The 27,897-nt window shown below is 40.8% G+C and overlaps 1 protein-coding gene and 1 non-coding gene across 9 annotated transcripts in view; both read right to left on the reverse strand.

The window, feature by feature from the left end:
• The window catches only part of CLYBL (citramalyl-CoA lyase), a 261,270-nt gene that overhangs the window by 38,248 nt on the left and 195,125 nt on the right, over nucleotides 1-27,897 (reverse strand). For all 8 annotated transcript variants that reach the window (XM_019443994.2, XM_019443995.2, XM_019443993.2 and 5 more), the window contains exons 3-6: nucleotides 8,313-8,501; nucleotides 4,026-4,127; nucleotides 2,221-2,314; nucleotides 678-845 (exon numbers count right to left, since the gene is read on the reverse strand). In XM_019443994.2, the coding sequence (XP_019299539.1) occupies nucleotides 678-845; nucleotides 2,221-2,314; nucleotides 4,026-4,127; nucleotides 8,313-8,501 (553 nt within the window). The remainder of the gene's footprint in view (nucleotides 1-677; nucleotides 846-2,220; nucleotides 2,315-4,025; nucleotides 4,128-8,312; nucleotides 8,502-27,897) is intronic.
• On the reverse strand, nucleotides 26,483-26,588 carry LOC128776640 (U6 spliceosomal RNA). Its single transcript, XR_008421809.1, has one exon. It is a non-coding gene; the product is annotated as a U6 spliceosomal RNA (small nuclear RNA).

Below are 27,897 nucleotides of genomic sequence, written 5' to 3' on the forward strand. Positions count from 1 at the left end.
TGTGGTTTTGAAAAAAATGGATTTCTATTGCAAAAACACAATTTTCGGTTGCTCTCCAGACTCCTGGGGATCTGAGTGATCGGACATAGCAATCAAGAGATATCTGCCTGCGCTCCAGGATGGGATTGCAGGGGACCCACTGATCTGAGTGCCAGCCAATGCCCGTAGGTGTCGTCAGGTGCACAGACACGTACTGGGAGGTGGGACAGAAGGAAGGGGCTTGAAGTGGCAGGAGAATATAAAAGTAAAAAAAAAAAAAAAATCAAAGAAGATATCACTGTTGTTTTTCAGAAATGAATTAATATTTTGAACGTTGGAGGAAAATTTTCTTCTACCCATCAACCCAAGTTCTTATGGCAATTCCCTCAAAAACACTTCTGTAATAGCTTCATCCCTCCCTGAGGGTCAGCAAAAACAAAATACTTAAGAGAAAAAGTGGTAACTAATGTAAAGAGAAAATAAAACGAGTGCTTTGTTTTTTGACTTGCGGAGCCAAAGGAAACCATGACCATTTATATAGCAGGTTCTTGCCCTAGATGGCTTTTTCACACGCCAGACAGAATAAGTATAAGAGACATGCGGCTGCAACAGAAACACGACTTTCTGGTTGTAGTTCTACCTTTATGGAGTGTTTGCGAATTTAGATACTGCTTCTAAGATGTCATCAAGAGTCATACCGGTAAACCCCATTGCGGCTCCTTCCCTGGACTGCCTGAGGAGCCCCTCTCCATCTCGAAAGTCGATGTACACCAGATCTATGGCCTGCAGACCGAAGGCCTTCGCTATAACAATAATCTTTTGTCGGGCGTACAGAATATCTTGGGCTTCTTTACCACTTGTTGCACCTGAAATGGGATGTTGACAGCAAAGGGAGACATTAACTCTGGAAACCAAACCCAGCCATCTATTGTAGAAACTCCCTTTGTAAAGACATCTATGTCATCCTGGGAACTGCTTCCCAGCAAAACTATGATTCTAGTATAGACGAAGAAAGGGATATGTGGATGCAGAATTAAATTTCATATGTGTCTATTTCTCTTGGAAGGCATAGTTCAGTGTCATTACTTGTGTGTGGAGTAAGAAAAGGCCCCTCCTGTATCTCAGGAGATAGAATCACAAATGATGGGTCCCAAATTACTTCTGGTATATTTTTTCCTTCTTGCCATTGCTTGGAAAGTATTAATCCAAAGACAGCACCACAAAAGGTGGCCGAGTGGCTGTGCAAGGAAATGGTTAACTTCTCTCACCGAGCACAGAAATTTGCGTGCTGTGGTTGCAGTGTCCTGCCATAACTAAGGTTCTGAGCCAAAGAGAGCAGCTTCAGGGTTTGGACGAAGAACTTGGGGAAACGGAAGGGCACTCATTTTGAAAGAGGCAGAAAGTGTCCGCTGAACTGTCGGAAACACAAAAGTCTCCTGGAAAGGCTGGTATTAAAATAAGTTCCTTTTCTTTCACCCTAGGAGCGGGTGTGTATGGAGTATCACTGTTTCTATTTGGACCGTGACACTGCTCAGGGAAAGCGCCAGTATTGAGGCCACTGGAACTGTGGTTCTGCAAATGCTTTGTGGCCTTGGCCTCTTTTCTAGGCATGTCCACAGTCTCTAGTTATCCCTGTACCCAGACCAGAGGCATAGTACCCAACGGATGGGGAAGATCAGTGGAAACTACCATGCTATCTCAATAAATGTTTAATAAGAAGAGTTCTGAAATATACTTTAGGAGGAATTTAGGATCTATTTTAAATAATATTTGCATACTACATTTAGTGTAGAAAATGATTCATTAAAGCAAATGTGAAATTGCTTTAAATTTGTGTTAGAAGCCTAGACAGCCCTCATACTGATGTGAAAATAAAATATTTAAGCAATGGAGAGGTTGTTCATATATTATTATGTACAAAGTAGATGTCATATGTTCCTGAACCACATCTGAGGTTGCAACAGGCTTTTTATTATTTTATACATGAACAGAAGTAATAATGTAGTGTTCTGGAAGCAGGACAGCTCTGAGGGGCCCTAAATTATCAGAAAGTATTGCCCATTCAGCTGAACAACCATTGTCATGGTTGGTAAATATATATTGTCATGTAAATGTCCATTCATGAAGGGGCAAAGAAAAAATACATCCATCCATACACACACGCACGCACGCACACACACATGCACGCACACACACATGCACACATAGAGATTGAAAAAGAGAGAGAGAGAAATGTGATACCTATGCTGGCTCGAAAGTCTTCTCCTCCAAAAACAACAGCATCTAGGAAAAGACCCACTTGAGGTCCGGTCTTTAGTGCTTCTTCACACACGGTCTGTGAAGGAACAGAACAGAACCAAATCTCACAGGAAGTGAACAGTTTGGAGAGAAGCAGCATGATGTATTTAAGTGACAGAAAGATCCAACTCTTCACACAGTTTGGCTGAAAGCAAACTAGCAGCCCTAAAAATGCAGTCCAAATTCACTTCTTTTCAAAGGCATTTAATATTGTCCAAGATAAGTATGTTGTATAGATTTGCTTTGCTTAATGGACTGTAGGAATATAGTCATAAATGTATTTTAATATAATATTCAAATCGTAGTTCATCTAATTTCTAGAGAAACTTTGAATTAACTCATTTTGATTGTACTATAAATTATTTCTGCTTTTCCAAAATTCATTCTTGCTTTAAGAGACTCTCAAACAATAAACATAAAACATAAGAAGAATTTTTAAATCAAATTCACTGGATTATTTGCATTAGGATCAGGATTTCTTAGTAAATGGCCTCAGGACTAAAGACATACAAAAATCTACAATTCCAGAGGGGAAAATAAAAATGCAACAAGACATCCAAGATGTATTAATTAGCAACTTCCATATTTCTATGTGAAAATAAAGATTAATAACATTTGTCATAGCTGGAACTGAATTAACAAAGGTGGAGATTCAGCATGTGGGTGGGGAAGACATGAAAATGGGGTGAGCACACTGTTGATTAATTTCAGAGGCTGTAAGTGCTCTAAGTACACTATGGCATATAACGGTACAACAGAGTTTAGAATTCAATCATTGTATGAATCTAGTTGCATCTAAGGGATATGCTTTGATTGTATCTCAGAACTGTGGGGCAGGCTGGAAGAATCTGTGGTCAGTGGTGTAAACATGCTGATCATGAGGCTGGAAGCGGCTCCCAAACATGTGCCCCCTGGCCCTCCTGCAAGGTCCAGTAGGTCTCAAAGTTTCCTCTCAGAGCGTTTACTCCCATATTATCTAAGGCAGTTCAACTATCTTTTTTCTTTGTTTTTAGGGACTTCTTCTCTCCTGCCCTCTGAAACGGGGTGCTACATTGATGTTAACAAGTCAGGTGAAATGGGAGACATATTTTGGAAAACAGTTTAAATGATCAGTGATAAAAGGGAGGAAACAAGGTAGCCATGAAATTGTTAAGGCAAATTGTTTAAGGTAGCTTAAACAATGCTGGAAAACCCCTGGCTCAGCTAATCTTCCTGAATGTGTACTGGGAAATACTTTATGTTCTAATGTGGCAAACTGAAATAATATACTACAACTTACTGGTGTATACTAACCTACAAATAGCAATCTTATATAGTAGGCATTATGGCTAACGTTGCTACAAAGAGGCCAGAAAATTTCCCAATAGAAGGCAATTGTATACAAAAGAATAATTGAAAGTTAATTCATAAGGGCAACAAAATACATTTTCATGTACATTTCAACTATAAATATAGTAATTCAAAGCATATGTTTATATATGTTTATTTAATTAAAATAAGAATATATAGACATTTCATTTAAATATTTAGGTCTGGGAAGTTTTCCCTTGCTACTTGAGCAATCTCTTTGTCTTCTAAGATGCTCACAGCCTGATTTTGGATTATTATAGGCAATAAATGGTGCTCAAGGTTTACTTTGCTTTAAAAATATTTCTAGAAAAATAGTTTAAGTAGATGTCAAGAGAACAGAAGTTCTCTTTAGGTAGTAAATAAAATACTAACTTATTAGTCACATTATGTTTTCTTACCTTAAAATTGAGCAAACCCATTGCAGTTTCCACAAAAGGGATTAAATTCATAGGTTGTTCAAGTTTTCGGCCTTTTAAGTAGAATGAAAATTTGTCTGAAAACTAAAACCAAAAGTGTCATAGGTGATTAGTAGGGGAAAAAAATGTACAATCACTAAAATGTTAGTCACAAAAGTAGTATTCAAGTCTTTGGCCTAAGGAAGTAATATCCCAGCTTATTTCGTACACAAAAAAAAAGAATTAAAACAGAACAAAACAAAACAAAAACAGGAGGAAAGACCAAAGGAAAAAGGTAACAAAGTTCCACCAAACTGAATAGTAAAACTTCAAGCATTCTAATTTTTTTTTCCCCCCTAAAGGAGTAATTTGAGGCCTAGGAGTTAGAAGTGGAAAGAGAGATTCTGGAGTTTAAATGCTTTTCTTAAAAACATATTTGCTTAAGACCTCTAGCCTTCACGTCGTTAAATGCAAATGGTAGGCCCCCAAAACAGCAAAGTGTTGCTCTACCTGCCTTTCTGTTTTTGTTTTGGACCAGGCACTGACATCAGTGTAACTGTTCAGCAGCCTTCTGCGTGGCACCCACATTATTCATTATAGCACCATTATCCTTTGTTCAGAAGGTTTTTCTTCATAATTTTTTAGCTTACCTAGGAAGACCTTAAAAAGGAAGTTTAATTCTTTGAAGACCAAAGCTCGCCAATTTTTTCCATGAGACCAGTTCACAGCTAGCTCTGTGCTGCCAGTGGGGTAGCCCAAATTCCAAAATCTATCATCTGGAAACATACAAAAGCTCTTGCACAGATCTCCACCACCACCACCCCCCCCTTTCAAAAGGAAAAAAAAAAAACCCCACCACACTCTAAATTGTAAATCTATTATGTCTATCTAGATCTAATAAGATGTAGGGAGATAAAAAAAAAACACACACAGGTATGACAAAGATATTTTTGTAAATAAAGATGAAAACATATATATCCATTTTAAATTTAAGGAATATTCAGCCATTAATGGATATCAAAGGAAAAGGGAATTTTAATCATCTCTCCATTCAGTCTCAGTTGGGTAAATCATATCTAAGAGATTTGCATAAATATAAACCATCAAAGACTTTTCATCTTCAAAGGGGGTTTCAAGACCCTATAAGCTTTGTACTGTAATCATCGGAGGTCACCACCCTGCAGGAATAGGGCTGCTATGGCAACATAAAAAAACTAATGCTTAAGGCTTAGCATAATATTCTGACTAATAGAAAGGAAACTCATTTTAAAAGCTGGCAGCCTATTTACCAGAAGCAGGATTAGAGGTGTTATTTCCCCTTTTAGCTGCCCCCTCCTTGCTTGTGCAGCACCCCCCCCCCCTCTAAAAAATCTAATCACTGGGATCTTTAAAAAGCTTTTGAGCAATTTGCAGTAACTTTACAATTAGGCTAAAATAAATCACAGCTTTCAGTAATGAAGAATTATTCCCAGTTGCTCCACGGCTCCTCCCCTCCTCAGACACCATCATCGTCACCTCCTTAGTAACTTTTCAAGGGAAGGAATAACTCAACCAAAATAGCAAGAAAGAGGGCTACAATTGAAGGAGACAAAATGGATAATATTCCGTGTAAATGAAAAGAAAACATAATTTATGTCACATTTAAGCCAGAAAATGGGTAATGAAATATTAGTGGTTCTGGGGTTATATATGCACTGGAGGAACTTTTTTCCTCATTAAAAAAAAAAAAAGAAGAAGAAGAAACTTGCAACATTACTTGCCCCATTCTTTGTGATCACAGTTATAACTACGAAAATCATGAAGTTTAAAACTAGTTAAATACTTTATGTTTCCTGTTCTTACAAAAAAATCTCTAATGCTTTTTTGTTTTTAAGCCAATAGGGGCATTTGAACATTAAATATTCTAGCCCATTCTCCTTCTCCTCCTCCCCTTCTTTCTTAAAAAATTGCATTAAGTACTGACACAAAAGGTAACTAGTGGAGAAGTTTCAATTAATTTTTTCAAAAGGAGACGATTAAATGTTTCCGGCCTGGTAAAGTGTTCATTTCAGTGAGGTGGAGGGGAAGGGGGAGGGGGGTGGAGGAAAAGAAGGGGAAAAAATCACAAAGAGATTGGGGAGGAGATGAAGTAGCAGGGCTCAGCAATTCTTTCAATTCCAGTGCACACCCAATAGTGTGTTGGAAGAATGCACACTGTTCGGGATTTGTGGGAGAATTGTCCCGCGACAAAGGAGGCAGAGTCACGCTTGTTATAGTCCAATAAGCCGTGCCAGTCAAACAAGAACCCACACTAGCGACAAAAGACCAGCAAGAGATTCTCACACAAAAGAAAACAAGGAAGCCCATCTTTCAGTTGTGCATCAGGCTCTGGGTTTTATGCTTCACATAAATACAAACGGAGAGGAAAAAATAAACAGCCCAAAAGACTTCTGTTAACTAGAAATCCTATTTCTATCCAAGGATTTAAAACAGTGAACAGGAGCTGTAGCTGAAGGCTGGGGTGGGTCCTCGTCTCTTAAATGAAGGGTAATAATGGTGATAAACAGGCATTAACTATGAAACCAAAAGGGAACAGTGGCTTCAGATTCCGTTTCAATCCATTTAAGACATGTTCAAATGGGGTAGGAGGCCTCAGAGAGTGTAACCTACTATAACCAGTATCTCCCAGCTTCTGAGGGGTGACCTTGGAGAGACGAACTCCAGTTTAGACAGTAAATATGGGTCCTTGAACGTGGGTCTTCAAGAAGACTCCAACACGGAGCTGTCCAACAGAAACCGAATGGCAGCTACATATGTAATTCTAAATTTTCTAGTAGCTACATTAAAAGAGTAGAACGAAACAGGTGAATGTGGTTTTAATAATGTCTATTCAACCTGGGGCACCTGGATGGCTTGGTCTGGTGTAGCGTGCAACTCTTGATCTCAGGGTTGTGAGTTCAAGCCCCATGATGGGTGTAGAGAATACTTAAAAAAAAAAAACTTTATTCTTTATTTTTATTTATTCATTTTTTTTTGTAGCCTGCTTTTCTTTTTCTTTTCAAATTTTTATTTAAATTCTAGTTAGTTAACATATAATGTAATATGGGTTTCAGGAGTAAAACAAAAAAAAATCTTAAAGAAAATAATGTTTATTGCCCAATCTGACATATAGTCATTTCAACATGTGATCAATATAAAAATTATTGAGATAATTTACAGTCTTTTGGGGGGAGAGGGCTCCTAAGTCTTCAAAATCCCGTGTGTATTTCACACTTATAGCACATCTCAATTTGGACTTGCCACATTTCAAGCGCTCAGGAGCCACATGTGGCAGGTGGCTCTAGCATTGGAAAGTATAGATCCAAGGCATCTACGTGCATTAGAAAAGGGAATGGTTTTCTCAGGTGTTACAACTATTCATTGTATTGCTGTATTTGCAGCCACAGCCTTAGAGATAATCCCAGATGTGGCTTTAAAATCACCACTGTCCACATGCCCTTACCAAGCTTCCAGCACTGATGAGTCACAGCCTGTCTGCCCTGGAGGGGCACAATGGACAGTTATTTTATTCAGCAGAGATCTGCAAAATCATAGCAACTCCTAAATAAAATCTAGCTTCCCCCTACTTTAACAATTAAAACAATCATAGTATAATTAGGCCCATTTCAAAGTTTTCTTAAGTAATTTGACATGCCAGGTTTTTATTGGCTGAAAAGTCTGTCGTGAAACACAAACACACCTGTCAGCAATTTAAAAAAGGACGAACTGGAGAGCTGTTCAGGAAATAATATCTGTGCTAATTAAAACCACTAGTTAAAAGCTTCCTGTTTATTCCTCTAGTTGCCCTCAGGAGTGACCTTTCCCTCTCCTCCTCTAGGGTCATTTTTTCATTCGTGGCTAATGTGCTTTCGCTGTGTATGAAGACTTCAAATGAACCTGGGTAACAGCCATTTATTTCCCTGCTCTTTCAGGTGGAGGTTAGGGCCTGGCAGGGTGTGAGGTGTGATCCAATTCTCAGGCAAAAGCTAGATTCCAAAGACTGAGGAGGCTGTCCTGTCCAAGCCGCAAATCTGAGTAGGGTGCAGAAGCATCATCCCAAGAGCGGAGTTGTTCCTCTGAACACGCTGGGTAAAGCCAGGCTCCCCTTGTGTGAAGGCAATAGTCTCTTGCACTCCCCTCTTTTCCTCAGCTCCCTTTTTCTCTGTTCCGTGTACGTGTTTTCAAAATCTGCAGCACCCAAATCCTTCCTTTCTGCTACTCCTTCATAGCTGCTCCTGAGTCTTTAATTAAAGCAAAGCATTAGCTACTCACCCACTGGATTTCTTCAGGACCTTCGACCTTTGGCAGCATCAGGCTAGAAGGAAGGACCCGGGATTGCAGGAGGATCTCCAGGTCTTCTTCGGCCAGACCGCTGGACACCGAGTTGACCCTCACACACTTTTCAGTTGGGCCCAGATCAAAGTCTTCAAGAGTTTTTACTATTCTCGATCGAGCTTCATTCTGTAAGTGTCGATAAAATGTATCTCTTAAGTTTATTTATCACTGAGAGGAAACACAGTCCTACTGACCGTAAGTCTGCTATATGGATTCAGAGTCTGAGCACCATGATTGTATCTACACATTTCCTGTCTAGCACATAAATGGTATTGGAAGCAAGTTGTCCGATCTGACAGACAAGTGATTGATTTCCAGACTTCATTCAAGATGACTATAACAGAGATGACAGCCACTGTAATGCATACTGGTGCACTTCTTTTTTCTTTTTTAAAGATTTATTTATTTTTGAGAGAGTGCAAGCGGGAAAGGGGCAGAGAGGGGTGTGGGGACAAAAGATCCAAAGCAGGCTCTGCACTGACAGCAGCAAGCTTGACACAGGGCTTCAACCCATGAGCTGTGAGATCATGACCTGAGCTGAAGTTGGACGCTTAACTGACTAGCCACCCAAGCACTCTTGGTGCACTTCTAAATAATACTGTCCTCTTTCTCATTAGCATTTCTTCCCAACTTGAAAGGTGAAATAATTAATACATAACATTTATTGAGCATTTACTAAGCTCTAGGCATGGTTCAGTTTTCTACCTGCATTTTCTCGTTTAATAAATATAAGGAACTACATAACATTTGGATAATTGTAGTCTCATCTGTTGGCATAGTCACATTAGGGAAAAAATAAGGATTTGTTTTCCTCTTTCCATATGCATCATGTTTTTAACTCAAAATTTTTTTGCAACTGAGTTGAATTTTGACATTCAATTAAGAAGGCACTTATAGGAAAATGACATTCCACAGTACAAAAAAGCTCCAACTTATTCAGATGTAAGGCAATCATATCACCAAGAAATCCCCTCATGAAGTGGAAGACAAATACATTTTTTTCTGAGTTGACAGTCTATACTCCATAGTTAGGAAAAGCTGAAAGGTTGAAGCCTGTTTCAGTGTATGAATTGTCCTTAGAAAAACTGTATGAAACCAAACATGTTATTTATTGCCTCTGAGTTCGGGTGTTGAAGGTGGGGAAGGGGGTGGGGAGAGAAAGGAGCACATTGAGGGCTGGGGGTTGGAGTTAAGAGAAAGAAAGCACTTGGGGTCATTACTTCCTGCCAATTTCAGTTTCAAAAACAAATTCCTCCAACTTGCCAACAGCCCTCAACAAATTCTCATTGTCAGAATGAACACTTATCAAAAGTAGTTTCATTTGGGAAGGGTTTTTATGATACTAATAAAACTTTAAAGCTTCTCACTGCTGATGAATGTTGTTAAAAAAAAAAGTCTTAACAATATACAGCCATTTGAACAGCAATACTTATCTGGGAAAATAGCAAACCAAAGTGGAGACAAAAAAAAAAAAAAAAAGAATTATTAGAGCCAATATTGGGTCTAAGTCTAATCAACAAGACAAGCCAGGACAGTAGATTTAAAGCAGACGGATGTAGGTCTACGACCGAGTAAGAGGAGGGAAGGCTTCCAAATGTGGTCTGAGTTAAACAGTGTGAGGAAACAGTGGCTTAGAGTTGTCAGGTCAGTTGGAAACAGAGTACGGAGACCAGTTTAGGACAGCTCTGTGGAGCCCTGATTTACAGAGCCCTGACTGCTGATAATTAGGCCAAGCTTAGACAAAAGCAAGAGAGCTCACACTAGCTAAAGTGAGGGATGATGGAGCCAACAGTGGCCTGGTTCCACGTCATGCCTTTGGCTGTTCCACAGCTATAAAACTCATCCACTTGCCCCCCCATGCCTTGTTCCATTCATTAAATAGGAAGTCCTGTTCATTAAACAGGAAAATGCTGCAGGTGAAGAGCGGAAGTGAGCTCAGCATCATGGTTCTAAGGACACCTTGAGCTGTCGGGAGAAATGCCTTCAGCTCTTTGGCAGTGTGTGTGTGTTTAGATCCATGGCCTCAGAGAACCTAAAATGCGTTATGCTCCATGTAGCCTGAACAGCTACAAACTCAGGATTGCTGCAGCTTGTAAATATTTCAATTTCCAGGGTTTCTTTCAATAGCAGGTTGGGCTTCTAAAGGGCCTACTGGGACCGAGTGAATGGAAAATGGAAGGGAACTAACTAGATCATTTAGCCTGAAATGCATTTAAAAATGTGAGTTACTTGAATCATCATCCACACTCTCTACTTTAATCTGCATGTGTGCTCAAGGTGACGGAAGCCTGGCAACATCAACTTCCTAAACTGTTCATGTAGGTGTCAAATAAAATCTGACCTCTAAGCTGTTTTGTTGTTTCATTTGGATTAGAAGGAGACTGTTTGTTCAAAGCTCGTGTGCTAAACCTGTTCGTGATTTTTATCTAAAGTCAGATTGCCATGGTTTCAGCACATTCTGGTTTACTTAGTAAAATTCAACCCTTGTGAAATTGGCTGCAAATGAAATACCTAATTCCAATTTTAGGCATAATCTGATTAGTACTTTTCACATTATAATAATGAATAGTGAATAGTCAGCATTTTATTAGATTTTTTTTTTTTTTTTTTTTTTTGCTCAGAATTAAGACAAGTGCTTTCCACTTCATCATTCTGTACCTTTCCAGAAAAAGATGATGGCTTTGGAGGTATATTGCCACACAACATCCTTATTAACAGGCTGTTGCTTGTTGTAATTTACATAAACTGAGTGTGCATCCCTCTGCTATGTATCCCAAAATATCCAACAACCTCACTGAATTTATACCAACCAACAAGTATGTTGATTTTTTTTTTTCTTTTTGGTGCTTTAATGGTGAAATATGTTACTGTGCTAGCAAACACACCCATGCCATCTGCTGGGTGAGAGGAAGGCAGTTTCTAAGAACAATTAAGTTTAGTTCTGGGTGCTCAGCTAGAGAGAGCCACAGTCCACCCAGTTGTGAAAAGAAAGAAATTTTGTTCATTCTGTTCTCTCCCTCCTTCTCTCTCTCCCCTTGATACCAATCTCTCTCTGTTACAGCTCTCTCCTTTGCATCACCTCGCTCCCTTCACACTTTGGTTCTCTTTTTCTTTGCCTGCTATTTGGCCCTGACCATCCTTCCAATTTCCATCTCATTCGGGGGATTAGTAAGATACGGCCTGGCAGACACCACCTTCTCAGAAGGTGATTTGCTGACATGATTGGGAGGTAATGTTCCCTGGCAAAAAGAAGGAAGAGGAAATTAAAGCAAAAAGAGGCCACTCAAAAAAGACCTTTTTTTTTTTTTGCGGGGAAGGGTGTCTTACATTCTGGTAGCAAAATGGGTTGTTCAAAATGAGGTTGAGAAGGAACTGCATTCTAAATGTGTTAACACTACAGAATGGCCTTGGTATGATTTTTCTTAATGTAGGATGAACTTGTTCCTCTAAAATCTGAAAACCTGGAGGGAAAAAAAACAGAATAAGGAATGGAATTAAAGCCTTTATCAACAGTTACGTCAGATCTTTGCAGAGACTAATTACCATAGTGTGTTCTGTAGTATGTGATTCCAGAGGTGGGCTCCACAGAGGTCACAAAGAAAGTAGGCACAGATCAGAATTTTCATCGGCCCCTGTTCTAAATAAAAAGTGGTGTCACCAAACTTCCCACATTCAATCGATATTTCGTGCCATGGGCTGCTCAGTGCAGTGGACCAGTGGCTAATAAACTTGTCCTTATACATAAGCCACCGTATTATGTGACTCTGTCTGGGCCAGGAACCAAGGCGTGCTATGATTTCAGAGACTCGGTTCTTATCACCTGGGGAAGAGACACGCTCCAGTGACGTAAGAAAGCGGATAAATCAACCATCGCCAAGACCTGCAGACTCCAAAATTAAAGGAGAAAATATGCGTGCAGTTGGTTCAATTGGCACCCATTAAAGCTAATAACTAATCATCCTCGCAAGTTTCTAGCTCAGAATGATCAAATCTGCAAAGAAAACAACATCCGTCCACTTTTACACTCCAGTGGAAGAGGTGGTCCCTCGCGGCAGGGCGGCACAGTCTCGCCATCTGGAGAATAAATCGAGTGTGAAGTACAGTATAGTTTGGGACCAAGCTCCGTGGCGGCAGCTCAGCAGTCAGTTCATTAGTTCCAAACTTCCAGGGATTAGAGCGGCATCAATTCTACTGTCGGATAGGAAGAGACAGACAGGATACGAGATTCAAGGAGGATTGTGACAACCAGGAGGAGCCCCTTGGGTTTATTTATAAAACTACAAAGTATAAACATACCCAAATAAGTGCCTTAAATAATGGCATTATCACAGTTTCATAACATCTGAATTAACACCTTTCCCTTTTCCATCCCCCACTCAAACCTTGTATGTTAATGTATAGTCGTTTTCAGAGGAAATCACAAAGATGACCCTTGATGCAACAGGAGCCGTGAGAAAGCTGTGCTGCCGAACCCAGATTTGGTAATGAAGAAATACGAAGAAACAGAAATAAAGAAATAGAAAGAAATACTTTCTAGATTTCAGGGAGACATATAACCTTTGTGATTTTGAAAAATGTGCAATTAATATTTCATTATTTAATTGTACAAAAGGCACACTGCCATGCCACATATTCAAAAACACTAGTGAATTCTATCTTTTCTGAATCTGTCCATATGATTTCCGTTTTATCTAATTTGTAAAATGATGCCACAGGCATGGAGTGAAATAAACTTTGGGCCTTGGTATCACTAGGTACATGAAAAATGTTTTGAAAATTTTGAGGTTTGGTTTAAAATACAAATTCAGAGTGAACTTTCCATTTAAGGATCTCCTTTTTCATATAACTTCTATTATATATTTATATATACATATTTTTAATGTTTATTTATTTTTTTAGAGAGAGAGACAGACACCATGTGAGCAAGGGAGGGGCAGAGAGAGAGGAAGACACAGAATCTGAAGCAGGCTCCAGGCTCTGAGCTGTCAGCACAGAGCCCGATATGGGGCTTGAACCCACAAACCGTGAGACCATGACCTGAGTTGAAGTCAGAAGCTTAACCAACTGAGCCACCCAGGTGCCCCTATACATTTATACTTTTAAAAAGGAAGTGCTTCTGACTAAAACAGGTCATTAGTAAACTATGTTATTGTATTTTTCTTATAAATGCATAAAAATTTATTATGATCACAGAGCCTGTTGTAGTGACTGCATTGGACAAAAGGCAAAGAAATTCTCATTAATTAGTACAACCTGGGTAGCATTTCTTTAGGAAGGTGATACTGTTTTCTATCCCATTGTTTTTTCCACATGAAAAAGAAATCTTGGTTTGCTTATTTTTGAAAAAAAGAAAATCTACAACAATATTGAATATACCACGAAATAACTGGTTTAAAATTTCATTCACTGACAACACCAAAGGCAGGGTAACAAAAGAAAAAAGGAAATTTGACTTCATGAAAATTAAAAAATATTTGTACATCAAGAGACACTTGATATAAACAGAGAAAAGGCAATGCACAGAAGGGGAGAAAATATTTGCAAATCATATAACTGATAAAGGATCAATATCTAGAATATATACAGATCTCCTAAAACTCAACAACAACAAAAATCAACACAATTCAAAAAGCGGTCAAAGGAGTTGAATAGACATTTTTCCAAAGAAGATATACAAATGGCCAATAAGCTCACGAAAAAAATGCTCAACACCATGGATAATTAGAGAAATGCAAATCAAAACTACAATGAAATACCACTTCATACCCATTAGGATGGCTACTAGAAAAAAAAAAAAAAACAGAAAAAAACAAGTGTTGGTGAGGATGTGGATAAATTGGAACCCTAGTGTGCTTTCAGTGGGAATGTAAATGGTACAGCCTCTATAGAAAACAGTATGGCCGTTCCTCAAAAAATTAAAAATAGAATTACCATATGATCCAACAATTCCACTTCTGGGTATATATCCCAAAGCACTGAAGGCAGGGTCTTAAAGAGATTATTTGTACACCTATGTGTACAGCAGCATTCTTAATTGCTAAAATGTGGAAGCAAGCTAAATGTCCATTGACAAGAGAATGGATAAGCAAAATGTGGTGTGCATATATACACACAATGGAATATTATTCAACTTTAAAAACAGGGGAAATTCTGACATATGCTACAATATGGATGAACCTTGAGGACATTAGGGTAAGTGAAATAAGCCAGTCACAGAAAGACAACTACTATGTGATTCCACTTAAATGAGGTACTTAGAGTAGTCAGAAAATAGAATAGTGGTTGCCAGGTGCTGGGGGGAGGAGGGAATGGGAGTTAGTTTTAATGAGTACAGGGTTTCAGTTTTACAAGATGAAAAGAGTTATAGGGATGGATGGTGGTAATGGTTGCACAACAATGTGAATGCATCAGTAACAACTGAATAGTACACTTAAAAATGGTTAAGATGGTAAATTTTGTTATGTATACTACTACCACAATAAAAAAAGTGAAAAATTTTTCACTCATTGACTTATCCCACAGATTATTACAATTGTAGGCACTCTGTTTATTCTGAAAATATAGATTTTGGTAGAGCAAAGTCTCTGATGTGTTAATTATGAAAGATGAATTAAAACACAAGTTTAGGAGGGGCGCCTGACTGGCTTAGTTGGTAGAATATGAAGTTCTTCATTTCAGGGTCATGAGTTTGAGACCCACGTTATTTTGAAGGTCTCTGAACAATTAAAAATGTTTTTTAAAATATTAAAACAATGGCTTTAAGTCATACAGGCCTACACGTTTGTCAAAATTCAAAGAACGAACAAAGTTTATTTACTTTAAGAGAGAATGCATGCGTGCATGAGGGAGAGGGGCAGAGAGAGAGGGAGAGACAGAGAATCCCAAGCAGGCTTGTGCTGCCAGCATGGAGCCCGATGAAGGGCTCAAACTCATGAACCACGAGATCATGACCTGGGCTGAAACCAAGAGTTGGACACTTAACTGACTGAACCCCCAGGTGCCCCTCATCTAATTTATTGAATATTGTACTGAAAGTGAAAAACAGTGGTTGTGTGGGAGAGAGTGCCAAATCCTAACCACTAGACCACCAGGGAACACCTAACAGTGGTTGTATGGTACAAATGGTGGTCAGTGTATTTATTGGTTGTTTACCTGGGCTCATGTAGCTGATGGAGCTGAGGCACCCTGCTGCTGCCCAGTATTATGAAAGAGGATCTTTTTTCTTTCTTAATGTTTATCTTTGAGAGAGAGAGAGAGCATGAGCTGGGGAGAGGTAGAGAGAGAGGGAGACAGAGGAGCTGAAGCAGGCTCCTGGCTGACAGCAGACAGCCCGATGCAGGGTTTAAACTCACCAACCGTGAGATCATGACCTGAGCCAAAGTTGGAGGGACAATTAACTGACTGAGCCACTCAGGCACTCCCATGACAGAGGATCTTACTGCCTATTGCTGGCACAGGGAAGATCCAAATTCAAAATTTAAAGTGCAGTTGCTACTGAAGGTGTATTACTTTTGCACCATTGTAAAGTAGAAAAATCCTAAATCGAACCATCATAAGTTGGAGACCATCTGTATTAGACTATTTCCACAATAAAATGTTAAAAACTAGTTAATGACTTATACTATATGATTTCACTCGTATGTAGAAGTTAAGAAACAAATTAACAAAAAGAGAGACAAAAAGCAGACTTTTTTTAACTACTTTATTATTTATTATTTTATTACTTTAAAAATTTTACATCCAAGTTAGTTAACATATAGTGCAACAATGATTTCAGTAGATTCCTTAATGCCCCTTACCCATTTAGACCATCCCCTCTCCCACAACCCCTCCAGTACCCTCTGTTTGTTCTCCATATTTAAGGGTCTCTTATGTTTTGTCCTTCTGTCTTTATATTATTTTTGCTTCCCTTCCCTTGTGTTAATCTGTTCTGTGTCCTACAGTCCTCATGAGTGAAGTCACATGATATTTGTCTTTCTCTGACAGACTAATTTCACTTAGCATAATACCCCCTAGTTCCATCCACATAGTTGCAAATGGCCAGATTTTATTTTTATTTTTTTGATTGCCAAGTAGTACTCCATTGTGTGTATATACCACATCTTCTTTACCCATTCATCCACCGATGGACATATGGGCTCTTTCTATACTTTGGCTATTGTCGGTAGTGCTGCTATAAACATTGGGGTGCATGTGCCCCTTCCAAACAGCATACCTGTATCCCTTGGATAAATACCTAGTAGTGCAATTGATGGGTCGTAGGGTAGTTCTATTTTTAATTTTTTGAGGAACCTCCATACTGTTTTCCAGAGTGGCTGCACCAGTTTGCATTCCCACCAGCAGTGCAAAAGAGATCCTCTTTCTCCGCATCCTCGTAAACATCTGTTGTTGTCTATGTTAATGTTAGCCATTCTGACAGGTGTGAGGTGGTATCTCAGTGTGGTTTTGATTTGTATTTCCCTGACGATGAGTGATGTTGAGCATTTTGTCATGTGTCGGTTGGAAAAAGCAGACTCTTAAATACAGAGAACAAACTGGTGGTTGCCTGAAGGGAGGTGGATGGTGAAGCCAGATAAAGGGGATCAAGAAAGAGTCCATTTTGATAAGCACTGAGTAATGTAATGTATAGAATTGAATCATTGGGGTGCCTGGGTTGCTTACTTGGTTGAGCGTCCAACTTCAGCTCAGGTCATGATCTCATGGTTTGTGAGTCTGAGCCCTGAGTCAGGCTCTGTGCTGACAGTGTGGAGCCTGCTTGAGATTGTCTTTCCCTATCTCTCTGTCCCTCCCCTGCTTGCTGTCTCTCAAAATAAATACAAATAAACTAAAAAAAATTTTTTTTTATCATTCCAAAAAGAAACTCCATACTCTTCAGCAGTTACTCCCAGATTCCCCCAACCTTCCCAGCTCTAGGCAACCATGAATCTACCTTGTTTCTCTGTAGATTTGCTTATTCTGGGCATTTTATGTGAATGGAATCATGCAATATGTGATCTTTTGAGACTAGTTTCCTTGCCTAGTACAATGTTTCAAGGTTCATCATATTGTAGCATGTATCAGTACTTCCTTATTGCCAAATAATATTCCATTGTATGGATATACCACTTAGAATGTATCTATTATCAGTTAATGAACATTTGGTTTTGGCTTTTGGCTATTAGGAGAAATGCTGCTATGAACATTCATGTACAAGTTTTTGTGTGGTTATCTGTTTTCATTTCTCTTGGGTACATGCCTAGGAGATAGGAGAACTACTGGATTATAAGGCAACTCTATCTATGTCTAATCTTCTGAGGAACTAGTAACTATTTCCAAAGTGGCTGTGTCAATTTACATTCCAATCAGAAGTATATGAAGGTTCCAATTGCTCTATATCCTTACCAACACTTGTTATGGTCTTTTAAAAAATTAATTAATTAAAGATGTTTATTTCTTTTTGAGAAAGAGAGTCAGTGAGCGGGGGAGGGACAGAGAGCTCCCACCCAAAGTGGGCTCTGTGCTGACAGCAGAAAGCCTGATGTAGGGCTTGAACCTACAAACCATGAGATCATGACCTGAGCTGAAGTCAGATGCTTAACTAAGCCACCCAGGCACCCCTATGATCTTTCAAAAAAAATGTTTATTTATTTATTTTGAGAGAGAGAGCATGAGTGGGAGAGGCGCAGAGAGAGAGGAAGGAAGAGAGAATCCCAAGCATGCTGTCAGAACAGAGCCTGATGTGGGGCTCAAACTCAAACCGTGAGATCGTGACCTGAGCAGAAATCAGGAGTCGGATGCCCAATGGACTAAGCCACCCAGGCACCCCTGGTAGTGTGGCTTTGAGGTACACTTTGCACACAACTTTAAAAAAAAGATTTTTTTTACATTTATTTATTTTCGAGAGACAGAACACTAGCAGGGGAGGGGCAGAGAGAGAGGGAGACCCAGAATCCGAGGCAGGCTCCAGGCTCTGAGCCGTCAGCATAGAGCCCAACACAGGGCTCAAACTCAGAAACTGTGAGATCATGACCTGAGCCAAAGTCGGATGCCCAACTGACTGAGCCCCCCAGGCGACCCTGCACACAACTTTTAAAAAAGACAATTTACCTACTAAAGGCATGTGTTGCCTTTCTCCTTGTGAATAACAACTGCCATGCTCAGATTTGTCTGTGGAGCTGTGGAGTCTTCCCACTCTTACTATTTTCGTTGTTCTCACTCATCACTTGGTCTCACAGCCTCAGAGGGGCAGTGTCATAATTTCTGTTTTCTAGCAGGGCAGCAGAGGCACCAGGAGCCATGAGACTGGCTCTAGGCAGGACAATCTGTGAGTAGAGGAACAGGGTGCTTCGACATGCTTTCTCCTAAGGGGGCCACTACCCATGTCTACGTGATGCAAAGGATCCAGAGGAAATCTGAACGACATCATCACTCGTTAGGTGTTTTATGTACTTAAGGCCAAACATCTAGATACTTGAAAACATTTAGATAACTGATAGGATTTGTCCTCTTCTTTAAGATCGTTTGTGATTCTGAAAAGAAAATTTCCTGAATACTATCCCCAGATTCTATCTGATGTCTCTGGTCTGGTACATTTAAAACTTTTTAACCAGTAGGAGAGGGATCAATCAAATGCTATCTACTGTGCTGGGTGCTGGGAACAGGTGTGGAGGGATAGGGAAAGGTATATAAATAACTTTATATTGATATATAAATCAACAGAGGAAGGTGTCATCTAGTTGTGGCAATGAAAGACCCACAGAATGAGAAGTAAAACAGTTAAAGTCAGTGGAACAGACAACAGGACTTAGAAAGGATTAGAGGCAGGAGGGGGAGCTTCAGGCTCAGACAGAGGGCAGGGAAGTTGGGGATCTCATTAGGTGCTGAGGAGAGGGCAGCACCCAGCAGAGAGCCAGGAAAGGGCAGAAGGCAGAGGCAGGAACAGTGAGCGAATACAGAGGCAGATGGTCAGTACGTATGAGGTTAGGTAGGGAAGGGGCTGGCACCAGGAGATGGACAGAAAGACCAGAGATTCCCAGGTGGGCAGGGGTGAGCCCCAATTTAGGAATACAAGGGCTAAGTCCTTGTATTTGGTCCCCCTTTGAGGGAGGCAAGGGTGTTGGGGGTGGTGGAACAAGACTTGGAGTTCAGTTGAGAAAACACTCTCCATAGCGGAAGCTGCTAGTGCTTAGGCCTGGACTGGGGGAAGGTCCACCCCCGCCGCCCCCTGAGTGTTCCGTGGAGAAGCTCCCTGCCCGAGCCTGCTCTGCCCACGGGCTATGTCTCCATCTCCTGAGCGTGAAGCACATGCTTTTATCTCCAGAGGGCCTCTAGTCCTGAAGCTACTCAATTTTGTCTTTGGGGTGGGTGTGTTTACACAGGCCTCTGATCTGAAGAGTGCAGTGCAGGTGCAGTACAGTGCATTTTCTTGTCTGAAAAGGAAATGTAAAGTACACAAGGAGTGGGAATGAGGCCTGCCTCCCTCCCTTTTGCCTTCTAATTGGTCTCCCTCTGCCCTGTGGATGGCGAAGGTGGCTCCCTTCCCACCTGGTGTAAAACACAGCCCCAAGCAAAGCTGCCCTCTCCCTCTCAACTCGCTGGATTTGTGTTTCCCCACTTCTCTGGGTTAGAGAAGGTAATTAACTGTTTGGGTTTAAAAGCCCTCCTGCTGGGTTGCAGTCTGCGTGGGAGAATGAAAGCAAACAAGCGAAAAGGAACCAAGTCATCAAAGGACTCTGCACCTACCTTTCTGCATTATAAGGACGAAAACACTGCCATTTGCCACAGGTGCCATGGACCGACCACCCACCCACCTGGGGCAGGGTCTGCGGGCCTTTCATTCTTTTTTAAGGGTAAGTCGAGAGTGATTGGTTCATGATGTAATGAGGCGGCCCTGCCAGGGTTTCAGATACATCAGGTAACAGCCATGTCACCTGTCCAGGCCGGAGCAGTTTTACTGTGATGCTCACAACTGTTTTGGCTGATGACTTCCTTCAGGTTACAAGCCCACCTGAGATACACTTCTAGTATAACTAATCCAAACTGTCCTCTAAGTATTAAGAATGAGTTTTCTTAAAAAGTGAAAGCTTCACTTCTATGTGGGAAAACATCTGTTTTCCTGCCCGTCACCAATTTTGGAGGTGAATGGAGCCCACTTGTCTGCGAGGCTGCACTAAGGTAGGTTGTACAGGAGCTCCGCCATGCCGATGGTGCTGCTGGGAAATTCCTGTCTGTGTGCCAACTGCTTCAGCAACACTTCTCTAAGGTGCTGACACAAAGAATCTTGTCTCCATAAGTAGGAGGTTATAAAAGCTTACAGATAGAGTATAAATGTCTAATGATAAGGCACAAACAGCCTTGCAATTCAACAAACCAAACTAACGGGAATTTCAGCAGGTGCAAGGCCCTGGCTTCACATTTTGGGGGAAGAAGCTTTACTCTGTGGCAGAGCAAATAGGATTCTTTAGCTTCCGTAGTGTTAATTAGTCTTCCTGGCAGCCATGAATGAAGAAATCAGGTAACTAGATAAGCTCTGTGATGGCAGAAATCAAACACAAGGAAATATTTCTTGCCGCATGCTAAACCGGACCATTATTCTCACAAACTCCTTTCAATGTCGGTGCGGCTTTAAAATGAAAAGGAATTTTAAAATCCCCTGCCTAGTATTATCAGCTTGTTCCATCTTTGTGGATTTTGATTTCTGTTCTTCAAATACATAGTCACACTTCATTTTATAGTAACTAATCATTTCATTTTCATGGTTCATTGTTGTTGTTTGTCTTGCTTCCTAATTGTTTCCCAAAGAAAGTGATAGTTAAAAAGGCTTTGTTTCTTTTAGGTGGCAAATTTACAGGTATTTTATTTTAATATTATTATTTTTAAGATTTATTTATTTAAATTTTATTTATTTTGAGAGACAGGGAGAGAATGAACGAGCGGGGGAGGGGCAGGGAGAGAGGGAGACAGAGGATCCAAAGCAGACTCCATGCTGTCAGCGCAGAGCCCAACATGAGGCCTGAACCCAAGAACCACGAGATGGTGACCTGAGCCAAAATCAAGAGTCAGACACTTAACTGACTGAGCCACCCAGCCACCCCTTAGATTTATTTTTAAGTAATCTCTACACCCAATGTAGGGCTCGAACTCACAACCCCGAATTCAAGAGTGATATGCTTCACCAACCAAGCCAGCCACATGCCCCCAAATTTTTAGGTATTTTAGGGAGTAGAACTTCTCCATTCTACTCTTCATCATCTTATTTTTGTTCTAAAATCAACAAGGAAAAGAGAAGAAGAATCTAATGTGGAAAATTGAAGAATGGAGGATGATAATGGCCATTAGAACATTTTATTTTTAAACAGGCACATTCTGCCCTTTGAGAACATGGTTTGGTTACAGCAAAGGGCCCTTCTCAAGGACTGAGCCACATGGGAGGAGGTTTCTCTTTGCGGTCTATGGGGGCATGCCATAATTCCTCTGAAAATGGGTCCCAAGGAGAAAGTGGCAGAGCCCAGGGTCCTCTTACCTAGCGTACCAACACCAGCTCTCCTACGATTCAATGTCTTCCTTGAGAAAATACTACTAAAACAATGCAGTGGCCCACACCACACTTCATTTTCATTGTGTTGTCCACCTTGCTTCTTGCCAGCTCTTCACGTGGAGTTTCTCAGCAGCTTCATTCCTTCACCGGTGCCAGGCAGGCTCAGTGTGGAGCCACTTGGGTTTTCTTCCCTCTTTTATTGCCCAGTAAATTTTCATAAAGTATTTAACGTGAGAACAAGCAGGTTAATTTACCATGCCGGCGAGCCAGGCTCTCAGAAGGCTCCTTGCAACACTGCCATGTTTTGGCGTCAGAGTCAGAGGCCTCGGTCCCAGCGGCGAGGAAGCTTGCCAGAGCCTTCTCTGTGCAGACACCAGGTGTGATTTAGCATAACAGATTGTGTGGACGTTCCGCAGCTTCTATACTCCATGCGTCAGGATCAAATTGTATCCTTCGTGCTAGATGAAGATGAAAGTCTCAGGGGCTAAAAGCTCTGCCAGGAAAAGCTTCTGGACGTACATACAGGAACTGGGAACATCATCCCACCTTGCAACACATGCCTGGTTTCAGGAACATCAAAGTCCTTCTTAACAATGTTAGTACCTTGTTGAAATGCCCTGTTATATCACAATACTGTTTTTCCCACACGATAGGGGGGCAATGAGAACCATTTTTTTAAATATAAAAATATGCAAAAAATAGAATAAGGAAATTTAAAAACTTATTGAATCCAGCCTTCAATATATACTTAGTCAGTTGCCCAAATCATGCATGAAGTGTTGGTTGACAGTGACTTTGAACACCAATGCTCCAGAGGTTAGCCCTTGGGATGCTGCTTAGGGAAGACTTTGAGCTTTGATGCTAGACAGTGCAGATCTCAGAGATGAGAACTGCATGCTCCCTGCAGATGGCAAGCTTAGTGAGCCTTGAGAAAAGGACAGGCCTGAAGCGGAGGTCAGCCCACGGGGAGAGTGGCTGAAGGCACGTGGAAAGCAATTTTAGGACAAGCTTAGCAAAAACAACTGCCAAAATTATCAGACTTCTTGTCCAGACCACTGCCACGTGTCACTGCCACGTGCAATTTAATGCTTAGAGTGATGTGCCGTTGGTAAGTGGAGAGGACCAGTGGCATCCTAGTGCTGACTAATATGGCTTTGGAAGGAAGTATGTACATTCACACATTCAGAATCACTGGATAGCAAGGATGTAAACTTTTTTTCTTCAGATTTTAGCATAGTTGACACGTAATGCTACATTAGTTTCAGGTGTACAACATAGTGATTCAGCTTCTCTATACATTATCACCACAAGTGTGGCTGCCACCTGTCACCCATACACTATTACAATATCATTGACCGTATTTCTTGTGCTATGCCTTTTATTCCTGTGACTTATTCATTCCAGAACTGGAAGCCTGTATCTCCCACTCCCCTTTACCCATTTTGCCCATCCCCAACTCCTCTTCCCTCTGGCAACCATCAGTTTGTTCTATTTACAGGTCTGATTCTGCTTTTCATTTATTCATTTTTTTTCAGATTCCACATATGTGTGAAGTCATATGGTATTTATCTTTCTCAGTCTGACTTATTTATTTATTTATTTAATTATTATTTTTTTTAACGTTTATTTATTTTTGAGACAGAGAGAGACAGAGCATGAACGGGGGAGGGGCAGAGAGAGAGGGAGACACAGAACCGGAAGCAGGCTCCAGGCTCTGGGCCATCAGCCCAGAGCCCGACGCGGGGCTCGAACTCACGGACCGTGAGATCGTGACCTGAGCTGAAGTTGGACACTTAACCGACTGAGCCACCCAGGCGCCCCTCAGTCTGACTTTAACTTAGCACATAATACCATCTGGGGCCATCCATGTCACAAATGTCATGATCTCATCTTTTTTATGGCTGTGTAATATTCAATTGTGTATGTGTGTGTGTGTGTGTGTGTGTGTACACACACACACATATGCACACACTTATCTTCTTTATCTATTCATCTATCAATGGACACTTAGGTTGTTTCCATGTTTCTATATTGTAAATAATGCTGCAATAAACAGAAATGTATGTATCTTTTCAAATAAGTGTTTTTGTTTTCTTTGGGTAAATACCCAAATTTATTAGTGGAATTATTGGATTATATGGTATTTCTATTTTTAATTTTTTTGAGGACCCTCTTTACTGGTTTCCACAGTGGCTGTACCAATTTACATTCCTACCAACAGTGCACAAAAGTTTCTTTCTCCACATCTTTGCCAACACTTGTTATTTCTTGTCTTTTGGAATAGTGATATAAATGTTACACAGTTCTTTTTTTAACTTTTCTTTTTTTTTATATACCCTATTGGTTTTTCCATTTATTTATCTACTTAAAAAAATAATCTCCATTCACAACGTGGGGCTCAAACTCATGACCCCGAAGTCAAGAGTCACATGCTCTTAACTGAGCCAGCCAGCTCCACCTGATGGAGTGCATTTTTTAACTTTTCAAAGGGCCTGCATCTCATTTGCTCTCACAGCAGTCCTGAGGGGTAGACAGGGCAGGTTTTATTATCCATGTTTGCCTGAAGAACATGGAGGTTACAAGAGTTAACTTTTTCAGAGACTGCACAGAGAGTCAGCAGTGGAGGTGATGCAGAACTCAAGTGTCACGGTCCCAATCCTGGGCCCTGTCTGTGGAATCCCTCCTTGCATCGCATAGGTCTGTGACTTACCTAGTAGCCTATAATAAACCATTTTGTTTTCTGCTCTAACTTAATAGAGTAGATTCTGTGGTTGGCTACCAGGAGCCCTGACCAGTACAGGGATCATAATACACATGCTTCCCCTGCTTTTTTCACCCAACAATAGGCAGAGTACATCTCTATGAAGGAGAAAATCTCCACAATCATTTGTTATGACTGCACAGTATTCTATTGCATAGATATACCATAATTTACCTAACCAATCCCCTAATGACCCAGAGTTTAAATTTCCCCAATGTTTTGCTATTACTGCTTTCATTTTTTCCAACACATATTTACTGAATACTGTTTATGTGCCAGGTACTATTTTAGGTAATGGAGATAACAGGTCCCTGCCTACATGGAACTTACATTCCAGTTAGGAAAGCAACTAATAAATGAGTAAACCAATAAACAATTGCAGGCTGTGGAAAGAGCTATCAAGAGAACAGAATTTAGTACTAGGATAGCATGCTAGGGGGCATTGGTACTTGAGTAGGGCAGCAAAACAGCTTCTTTGAGGAGGTGACATTTGCCCTGATATTGAAAAGATTACACACAAAGCTGTAACGAATATCCCAGAACATTCATTTCAGAGCACTTGTCTGAATATTCCCTTAGGATACATCCTAGAAGAGCAAATGCTAGGTCAAATTACACGCTCATTTAGGCTCCAAAGGACCGGCCATGAAATTCCAACTCTCACGGTCTCCCTTTAAACCAGCTCTGGATCCAGCAAATCTATGTTCCAGCTGTGCCAATAACTGGCTCTGTAAGGGACTGGGCAGTTCCTTAACCTCACTGTGCCTCGGTTTCCTCATCTGAAAAATGGGGATGATAATAATGTCCGACTCAGGGATTGGTGAGGATTCAAAATGGTGTAATATAAATGGTTAATAAATGTTAGATTTAAAAAAAAATACATGCTCATTTTAATGTGTATACAAAACCTACTTTTTAAAAAAGGACCTCAAATTTAAACTCCCATTTCCTGGTGCCCACTCACTTGGGGTTGGTTCTGAGCTCATACTAGCTTGACCTGTTTTCGATAACCCAGTGTCCTCATACCAGGACTATACCCAAATGGTAACAGGGAGTGTGTCTCGTGGTTCTTATGTTCCGCAATGCCAAACTGAAAAGAAAACACAGGGAGCTGGTCTCCTGGCATTAAGGAGAATCCCCGAAGGGGCCAAATTTACTCACAGATAGTGGGAGCCAGCCTGTCTACCTGTCCAATCTTAGAACTTTCATTTTGAATGAAATCAGATATTAAATATCTAGAGTCTACTTGCCTATGGGTGCTGTGGTCTTCAGGGTACCAGACTCACCACTGCCTGATTAAAAAAAAATAAATATACAGCCACCTGCTAAATGTTTTTGTTCCAACTCAGAAACCCCAAACCCAGAATCTTGAATCCGTGCCTCAGCAGGAATGGAAGACCACAGGTTGTGGATGGCAAATGACTTACTGCAATCTGAAAAGGTCTATACTGCTGGTATAAAATGTGACCACATTCCGTTTCTTCCTTTACCCATCTGTTGCTGTTTTGGTCTAGGGAAGAGGATGATTTTAAAGATTTAAATTTGGACTGTGTATAAGCTGATTTTTCAAGCCACATTTAATGTATTTTGGCAACAAATGCTACTTTGGTGCTGTTTGCCTAAGAAGGCAGGATGGAGCAAGAGGTTTTGATCTTTTTTCGGGTTGTATGCATTTTTTGTTCCCATGCCAGAGCTTTGATTGGGAGGAGGGGAAAAGTATAGAGAGTACCATAGAGGAAGGAGAAACCTTGTAGCCATGAGGCACCCAGCCTTGATGGGAGGAACTGGAGTGGACCTTCAGCTCCGGAGGCATGCCAGGACTGAGGACATAAAAATAGGGAGTGCTTCACACATCTGTGTGTCATCCTTATACAGGGACTTGCTAGTCTTCTCTGTATCGTTCCAATTTTAGTATATGTGCTGCTGAAGCGAACACCAGGTTGTGTGCATTTTTGAATGGAAGTGGTTGTGATTAAGGCAGTGACATACAGATAGTGAGTTAATTTTTTTTTTTTTTTTTTTTTTTTTTTTAAAGAAAGGAGAGCAAGGGATAGGGAGGAAAATGAAAGAATGAAGACTGTGAGGAAAAAGAGCTCCAGAATGTCCCCTGGTTTCTCTGTCATCTTAGGCATATTAGTCTTGTCTCCATAACCAGGTAGAGGAGATAAACTCATTCAAGTCCAACCATGAGTTGAAGCCCTCAGAGTTCCTAGGGTAGGGTGGGCACGGAACAGCTGCCCTATCTGGGAAGATTACCTAGAGAGTCAGATGGGGAAATCTGCTTGCCCTGCCTATGCTCTCTCTCTCTCCCCATCTATCTCTCTCTCTCTCACATGCACACACACCGACACACACACCAACGCTGTTTTTTTCCATGTCTGTTAGGTTCTTGCAGTAAGAAGCAGGTGCCACATTCTTAAGTATGACAGATTCTTTCTTCTATTTTGTAAACACGATCAGTAACTGAGGTCCTAGAGTAAGAATCACAGAGAATCAGTCTTAGAGTTGGGAGGGGTCTGTCTCCCTCTCTTTGTGCCCCTCCCTGGCTCACACTGTCTCTCTCTGTCTCTCAAAGATAAATAAAATGTTAAAAAAAAAAGAGTTGGGAGGGGTCTTCAAAGTTACCCCCAAGAAGCTCTGTCCAGGGCAGTATGTCCTTCTGTCCTCTTGGCAAGTGACTTCCCTGCTTTTGTGTAAGCATGGCCATGGGGCAGTCCTATAAATGTCTCAGGATGGTTACTGTATTTCCTAAGTGCTTGGTCTTCTAACACTCCTAGTTCTAATAGCTGTCTCTCTGAAAGCCTATGGATACAGATTCAACTTCCTCTCACTGCTGAGTTGCCCTCCTCTGGACAGATTTGGCAAACAGATTTGGTCCCACTGCTCTTCATCTGGATGATATGCCCAGCCTGTGAGGGTATGACATCTGGCTGGCTGGCCGGCCAAACATTTAACTCCTAAGAAGGTTGGTAAAAAGTGTTGGTTTGCTAGGATGTTAGACTAAATTTATATTCACCCATTTGCTTAACAATATGGCTTACATTATAGTGTTCTTAAATCCAGCCATTGTGAATACCAATTTTTCAGTTTTTCAAAGGGGTTTAAAGAATGTTATATGTTTAGGGGGACGCGGGTGGCTCAGTCAGTTAAGTGGCCGACTTCAGCTCAGGGCATGATCTCACTGTTCTTGAGTTCGAGCCCCATGTCAGGCTCTATACTGACAGCTCAGAGCCTGGAGCCTGCTT

This window comes from Panthera pardus, unplaced genomic scaffold, assembly GCF_024362965.1.
Source record: "Panthera pardus isolate Hobbes unplaced genomic scaffold, ASM2436296v1 HiC_scaffold_1, whole genome shotgun sequence".
NCBI classification, from domain to species: Eukaryota; Metazoa; Chordata; class Mammalia; order Carnivora; family Felidae; genus Panthera; species Panthera pardus.